The following is an 8,478-nucleotide window of genomic DNA, read 5'->3' on the forward strand; positions in this document are numbered from 1 at the left end:
TGATTTTGAACTACCAGTGCACTGTCCTTATGTGATCTATATGATCGATGCACGTGAACTTAATTTCTATGTTGCTATGATGGAGCTGAACTTTTACTTCTGAACTACTAGTGCATCACCTTTATGTGATCTGTATCATCAATGCTTGTGAACGTAATTTTTACGTTGCTATGAAGATTGCAACATGACTTTGCTATATGTAATTGGATAGCTATGAAATTGACTTTTTAGCTTGTTTATTTATCATCATGGATGAAGTGGTATGTGGTGTACTATAGGAAGAATTCGGGAGTCCATGATTCATGGGAGAAATGCAATGAACAAGTGGATGGTTACGAGAACAACTGCTATAAAGGATATAAGACTTGAAAGGAAGCAGAGGATCGTTACTCCAACTTCATTTGCACAGAGAAAATCAACTATGAAGTATATGCAAGACCGTGTGGACAAGTGGACAAGTAAAGAATTTAATAATATCTATCCAGTCCATTATCATTATGGTGTTGTTGTTATCATGAGGTCATATATGTATGTAACATGCAACATGTCAGAGGCTTCGCTATGAAGGCTATGTTTACTTACTTATGATGTTTTTTAGGGCAGCTTATGATGTTATGTGAGTTGGACTCTAATGCATACATCTATTGTATTTCATTTGGATTATTATTATGGTAAAATATGGTGTTGCTAATCTGTGATACATATATTGTAATGCATGTGATTGAATATTGTAATTATTGTTTAATGCATGCTTTCGGATTAGAGGCGTTGCTCGCTGGACATATATGTGGCGAGTGCCACAGAAGCCCGCCACCACTAACAATAAATCCCAGTGGCAGGCATAGAGATATGCCCACCACTGCGTTGTCTCTACCGGTGGTGGGTATGTGCCCTCCACTGACGTCTTATTAGCAATGGCGGGAGGTCAGTCGCGGGCGCCCCTGAGAGTCTCACCCGCCACTGGTGGGCTTTCTGCGCCGCCACTGGTAGGCATTCCCGCAATAATGTGTGCTTGCTATTAGTCATATTATGTTAATTAGTATTTTGTTGAACTTAAATGCTGTCATTTGCCTCTGCTATCAAAGTTAAGTGTTATATGATTTACCATAGCTATTAAATAGAAATATATTGTCATTTGGCTGAAAAAAACATTGATATGTACCCTTTTTTTTACACGTAAAAACCAAATTGGTCGCGTGACAACAACATGGCATTATCACTGATGATGAACAATACTGATGGTGTGGGCCCATACACGTGGCACACCATCGACATATTTATTACTGATGGCAAGTGGCCCACACACCATCACTATATTTTATCAGTGGTGCCATGTTGATGGCATGGGATGGACACCCCACCACCAACGTTTTTTGCACTAAAGTGCAATCGCAACAACATGCCAAGTTACAAACCGGAAAAAATGTTTTTGGACAAGCACAACACGGTTGATGTTGCAAACCACTGAACCCGTCCCCAGCCATGTTGCAAACGACTGTGCGTTGTCGAGCGGTTGACGCGGTGGAGATCGGATGGCTGCCACACATGCCATCCAACGGTTGTGAAAGCGGCTGATCCAATTCAAGCATCATCCAGGGTTTATGTTATTCCCCCCTTGAACTAATATAAGAGCGTCTAGATTATTATTTTAGAGATCAAAACAATTTTATATTAGTTTAGGGAGGGAGTAAGAGTTAACTAAGCAAAATCTTTTGTTCCTGGTCCAGGCTGGCCAGTATGGTCCACAGTTTGCATGCACGTAGAAGCCAAGCTAACTAGTTAGCTGTGTTCAAAGTATAATATCTGTTTGAGCTTTACACGGCCATGCATGTTAACAAAAGGGAGGGCCGTCCTAAAAAACGCAGAGGATATGAGTATATGATGCCATGGGCAGGAGGCAAGAAGCAAGCAGCAAGTAGACACAGGCGAAGCAAACAGTGTAAAGCTATCTCGAACAAAGCATAAAGATAGCATGCACACACGCAATGCTAGCTAGCTCATGCAAAAAGATGAGCATGCATGCAGAAAGGTCCCTAATAAAATTACACCGGCCGGCGAGCACCGACCATTGGTACGAACACGTTGCCCACTTGTCTCTACAAAATCAAGTTTGTATAATTATTTATAGCCATTTGATGTTCATCTGGCTAAGCAAATTTAATATAAGTTGTCTTTATTTTTTCAAAGAATAGTAGTTGTATCTCGGTCTCTCTATGTGTATCTAATATATAAGAATTTCTCTTATCATATAGCAACATTGTAGATTAAACAGGCAACCAAAATCTGAAGCCAGCATCTGACCATTAACGACGAAAGGACACACGAGACAATATGCCAAAGGGTGAACACACGACTAACAGAACTTTTAAACAAGGCAAGCCAAATAACTAATCAAAGGGAGATGAACACTAGATCTCTTTAGCACCAATCGAGCACACTGCACACACGCACATACACCCGGTAGACTGGTAGTGCAAGCATGCACGCACTAGCTCCCAGAAGCTCAAACAAGACGGAGGCAGTAGTGGTAAAAAAAAAACACCGACCTCTCACTCTCTCACACTCACGCACACGCACACCAGTGATCTATAATTAACTGACCTTTGTGGATGTAAACATCTATCCTACTATTAGCCCCAACCAGTAACGGTGTCACTGACAATATCGTGGCGCTCAGAGCCAGAGAGCGCCGGCCTCCTTGAGCAGCGGCACGAGGGAGCCGTTGATGTGCGCGGCCATCACGCGGTCCATGGCGCCGACCAGCTTGCCGCCGATGAATACGACGGGAACGACCGGTGCGGCTCCTCCGGGGACGGCGCAGCCGAGGAGGTCGGCGAGGGCGCGCTCCAGTTCGAGGCCGCGCGGGTCGAGGTCCAGCTCGTGCACGGTGGGGTGCACGCCCATGCCGCAGAAGAGGCGCTTCACGGCGTGGCACATGCAGCAGCTGCTCACGCTGAACACCACCACGGCGCTCTCCGACGCCAGGCGCTCCACCCGCTCCGCCGCCGTTTCCGCCGCCAAGGTGACCGGCATCGCCGGCATGTACCACGCCTGCTCGGCCGCCGCGCCGTACTGCATTGTTCGATACAGCTGCGAAATTAACTAGCTAATTAGGTGGCTAAACAACTGCTTATTAAGTAGCTAAGCGCGGGAGGTGGTTTGAGGGAGCTAGCGTGAGCTGTTTTAGGGCTGGCGAGCTACAAGTGAGAAGAGGCGCATGTATTTATAGAGCGGGGGCAGCGGCGTTTCGTTTTTTTCTTTTGGGGTCCAAGGGTGGTGCGTCTTCACGGAAAGGAGAAGGAATGCCTTTTTCTTTTCCAAGATGTACATGCAGGTTTTCGATACTAGACGGTCTCAAGAGACGCATGCAACTTTAGACCCTGAAAACCTCTTTGATTGCGTGCTTGGCATACTTTCAGCATTTTGGTAGGCCTATATATTTTCATATACATCTTGATTGTTTCAGCAGCTCGAAGTTAAACAGTATATTTTCTGCTTAAAGAGGCCACAGCAATGCTAAAAAGTCAAGCCTATTTCACAAATTAGGATTTTTGCATCAAACTTCCTGCTATCTTGGTTAAGAAATACAGAATGAATTGCAGTCAAACTTGTCGGTGTTGACTACTAATTTATTAAATATTGTCACTATTAATCAAAATACTATATTTGCATTTGCTCTATATTTTCATAATACATGTATTTATACTGTACACCATATTGACATGAAGTGTAACAGTGAAAGTGGCACCCTAGAAATATGGTACTAATAAAACTACGTGATGTCCTTTTCTTTAGGGAAAACTACGTCATGTTTTGTTTTGAACATAAAGGTAAAATATTTTTTCCGCATGTTGAAAGGGCAGCGGACTGGAAATAAGCTTAATAGTTTCTCAAAAAAACCAAAAATAAGCTTAATAAGTTGACAGTTGAGTGATTATATTCCTAGGCATCACGATGACTATTGAAAATGTTGATTTTACATCTAATGCGACTAGCGATGGAGGCGATCAGTTCACTTCACGCGATGCTTAGACCTCGTACTCCAAGTTAGAATAGCTGGCTCATTTTGCTGGCCTACGTGACTTCGCACATTCGTTTTAGATTGATCTGTAATCGCTTGGTACTGACCTTGTTTGAAAGACTCGGTTAGTGTGTGTGCGTGGTTGCATCCTTGTTGAATTGGCTGGGTTTTATTTATAAAGTTGGTGGCGTCGATAACAGAGAGGCCTGGTAAAGTCGATGCGTCAGTATCTGATCTGAGGATGGATCGATGGATGAAGGAGGTGACGGTCCTTGCAGCGTGCGCATGTGGTGCCCAATGAAAATGCGTCGGACCAGTGTGTAATCCAGTCTAGGTTTTGTGGCTTGGATGGCGCATCCGGCATTAGATGTTAGGTGTTGGTGTGATGTCCCTTTGGTATTAGGTACGGATATTCGGCACCCCTTCATCACGGGATAAGAGTAGCCACAGATGTTGCCAAAGATGGTGGCTTCAGGCTTACTGATGTATTACCTTGTAAGGGCTTTGTGAATAATTCATAAAATGGTTGCATGCATCACCCAAATGCTGAGGCAGGGGTATATCCTCCTTTTCAAAAAAAAATGAACCATCCATGTACAAAACGTATTTTAAACCACGATAACTTCAGCCTTTGCATCAATTGGGGCACATAACCAACCACATGATACATGTGGTAAGAAATCCAAAAAATTCAAAAAAAAAATTTTGGGGCACATCATCATATATAATGATTAAAGACAAATTTTGATGGAGATGCCAAATAAATAAATAAAAGGATTACAATACAAGGCGGTCCAGAATGGATCTACCCATTGTCCGCCCACACCACCGGAGAAAATGTTGCAAGCTATTGCTCCATGCCCCTCATTTGGTCACTGCCGTACCTCCTTCGATCCATGTTGATGCAGGGGGTGGGGGGTGGGGATTTGAACATAAGGTGATGACTGGATCCGGCCTCCGTTGCAGCCATCTTGTAGATCCAAAAACCGCTCCCTTGGTTGTCTCACTGTCATCCTCCACGACGGCCCCACTAATGGGATCACGCCGGCGCCAAAAGGGACGCATGCATGCACAGCCATGACTGGATTGACTTGCCGTGGCACAAAACTGTCCATGTCGACGCATCGCCCGCAAGGATTGCAGCTACCCGACGAGCATTGCAACCCCGCGCTGGACTCCAACACGTGTCATTGCATAGCTAAGAGCGGTGTCACCAACAAACATGGCCCTCTTTGGTAAGTGCCTCTGGAAATGTGCCACTTGGCAACAAGTGGAAACACCTGGATATGTTTGTCGAGTGCTTTTCAGGCACTTGGCAGACTGTTTCCAGATTTTTAACAAGAAAATAGAAAACGTTTGGCGAGTGTTTGTTAGCCAACACTCGGTAAAGAAAGCCCCGCTGTGACAGATCCATCAACTGCGAGGGTAAGGTACATGTGTCAACAACTTTGCCAAACGCCGCCAGAAAAAAAAACTCAACAAACGTTGATTTGCCACTAGACATCATGCAATAAAAGCAGAAAAAGTTGACACATTACAACTCATATTTGGTAGAGGGAGTTGGGAGGGGGAAAGGCTAATGTTTTGTGAGTTGAAGGTTGTATTGTGACCAATATCGTAGTATAGAATTGGAAACTAAAGTTGAACTGAGGTGTGAATATACATGCACTTATCTCAGCACGAAAGCACGGGAACAGAAAACACATAAACAGATGTGCATGTCCAGTTGAATTCGTTGAATTCCATGAACTGTTTAATTGTGTTGTATTTCTTATACTTTATGGTACATGGCCTACTAAATATTGTACCTTAGCCCAATTAAAATTCTAAAATGTCAACGACCCTTTTGAGATGCAAGGCAACTATGGAAGTTTAGTACTCCCTCTGTAAAGAAATATAAGAGCATTTAGATCACTACTTTAGTGATCTAAACGCTCTTATATTTCTTTACGGAGGCAGTATCATTCTGCCACTAGAGTAGAAGAATGACCAATATATAAGGTGGGTTGTTCTACTTCTTGTAGCATGAGAAAATAGGGAAATAATGCGTGTGTTCACTCACTCGGTCACTTCACGCCATGCTACGTCACGCACGCGTGTCGTGATTCATGAATTGAGTTTGAGTTTGAGTTTGGGCTAATGTTACACGCCTTGCTGGAAGAAATAAATATTTGCATGGTAATACAATGCATAGCTCTATGTGTACCTGTCAATATTATTCAAGCTTCTTGTGGACACGTTTTGTACTTCCAGAGATCTCTTCCACCACGCCTTAGTTGCATATCTTCACTCTCCCACACGTCCTCTATATGCATAGGAAAGATAATACGCATAACACAAAAAGACATAGCTGAATCTCTCTCTCTCTCTCTCTCTCTCTCTCTCCGTCCGGACGAGTTCTTGCTGAGCTGCTTCTTCGGCTACCCCGTACCAAAGACTGCGTGCACAATCGCTCGGGAGAGCAGGCCTCTGGAACCGCATCTCTTGAGAATCTGCACCGGGTGAAGGGCGATAAGGTTTTTGGGGACCGTCTAGGCGCTACTTCTCGTTGAAGTTAAACTACAGCATTTGTGTCCTCTTTCTTTAGTACTTCATCTAATGCAGACGACCACCTTGTCTTCACCACCATGGGAGGAGATGATGTTGCACCGGAGTTTTCGGTGCCCTCATATGTCTTGAACCTTTCTCTATTGACATGTACCTTTGTTCCAAATGTGTATGTTCTAGATGTTCCTACTTTGTTGTATGCAATTTACCATGTTAGTAATCTTGTGATAATACTAATCTAGATTAAGCTTAAACAAAAACTACCCAATTTCCTAATAATCCTAAAACATTATCTATGTAAGAAATTTTCGTTGACTAGCTTTTATGTTGCTCTAAAATCAAGCCCATTGACAGGTACTCACTCAAGAGATGACAAACTAAAACCATCATGTGGATCCTCTCTATGAACGTTTACTGGATTTCGTCTCGCACTCCAAGTGGTCCACTTACTCTTGAATAGGATAAATCATTCTCGGAGGCCACTGTAATATTTGTTGAGTGAAAGGTCAGTTGTTGGATATTTGCATAATGCCAAAGAACTTTCGAATGCACTTGAATCCGATTTTGATACCACCGATGTCGGTGGTGAACTGTATGCTATAGAGCAGCTCATTAACTACATAATGGTTGAGAACTGTTTCGCGGTAGAACAAGTTCATAAGAGGTAGTGCATGGAAAAGGAACTCAATCGCCTTAAGTGTGTGTTGCCCGATAAGTTTGTTGCTGGGAGCATTGTTGCTGACTTTCCTCGTTCGTGGAGGACTTTTCCACTTCTCTGACACATCACAAACAAGAGATCTATGTCGAGATCCTCATTAGATGTTTGGATGTTCAAGAGAAGCCGGGGGTAAAGGACACACAAGTTAAAAGTCAAGGGACAATTTGCTGCCAATGTAGTCCGGAAAAATGATCACAAGCTCATGGGAAAGAGCAAAGTCTCAAAGACTACAAACTTCAAGAAGAAGAAGAATAAGTAGAAGAAGGCCCAAAAAGGCAAAGCAAGAAAATGAGAAGGATCCTTGTTGGGTTTGGGGTGTAGATGATCATTGCTCTCCCAAGTGTCCAAAGCACTACAGCTAGGAAAAGGATCCTACACAGAGTTCTAATTCTGTCAATCTGATCATTGGCATGCTAAAGGGGAACATTTGTGTATGGTAATTTACCTACTATTCTTTCAACGTGTCAATCTACCGATAGGTGGGTTGACACTAATGCTAATATTCTTGCGTGTACTAACATATCTTTGTCTACCTCTTGTAAGGCACACCATGATTCGACCGTTCTAATGTGGAATAGTTAATCTGCTTCTGTTCCTGGCATTGGTATGGGCGATCTCAAGTCTACTTCGGGAAATATCCTGCAACTGAATAATGTCTAGTATGTCCCTCCTAAAAAGAATAATCTTGTTAGTAGATCCCATATTCTCAAAGATGAGTTTAAATTGGTGTTTGATTCAAATAAATTTTTATTGTCCAAATATGGAACTTCTGTTGGGAAGGACTATGAATGTGGAGGTTTATTTTGTCTATCCTTGGACTTCTGCAATAAAGTTGTCAACCATGTCTACACTAATTCCGATGAGAATCATGTTTGACATTCACAACTTTGCCACACTATTTTTTGGTTGTATGTCACACATAGCTAGTATGAGCTTAAATCAAAAATTGTTGCTAGCTCTAAGTGTCAAGCTTGTGTTCAAGCTAAGTAGGCTCGTAAGCATCACAAGGCTACAGAGAAAAGAAATTGGACACCTTTAAAGTTGATACGTTCAAATCTGCATGAGATGAATGGTGTATTGCCGAAATGAAAAAAGAATTATTTCCTTACTTCAATTGTTCATTCAACTGGATGTTATGCGTATCTTTTGAAAACTAAAGATGAAGCTCTAGATTACTTCAAATTTTGTAAGG

General features: G+C 42.7%; 1 protein-coding gene across 1 annotated transcript; it reads right to left on the reverse strand.

The window, feature by feature from the left end:
- Window positions 1–2,342: 2,342 nt before the first annotated feature.
- On the reverse strand, window positions 2,343–3,212 carry LOC125541507 (glutaredoxin-C3-like). The gene has a single exon (XM_048704900.2). The coding sequence runs from the start codon at window positions 3,076–3,078 to the stop codon at window positions 2,674–2,676; it is 405 nt and encodes a 134-aa protein (XP_048560857.2). The 5' UTR covers window positions 3,079–3,212; the 3' UTR covers window positions 2,343–2,673.
- Between the last annotated feature and the right edge of the window lie 5,266 nt (window positions 3,213–8,478).

Source organism: Triticum urartu, chromosome 2A (genome assembly GCF_056163025.1).
Source record: "Triticum urartu cultivar PI428250 chromosome 2A, HENAU_Tu73, whole genome shotgun sequence".
In the NCBI taxonomy this organism is placed as follows: Eukaryota; Viridiplantae; Streptophyta; class Magnoliopsida; order Poales; family Poaceae; genus Triticum; species Triticum urartu.

Coding starts and splice junctions, on each gene's coding strand:
- LOC125541507 (XM_048704900.2), bottom strand. CDS start 3,078: ATGCAGTACGGCGCGGCGGCCGAGCAGGCGTGGTACATGCCGGCGATG.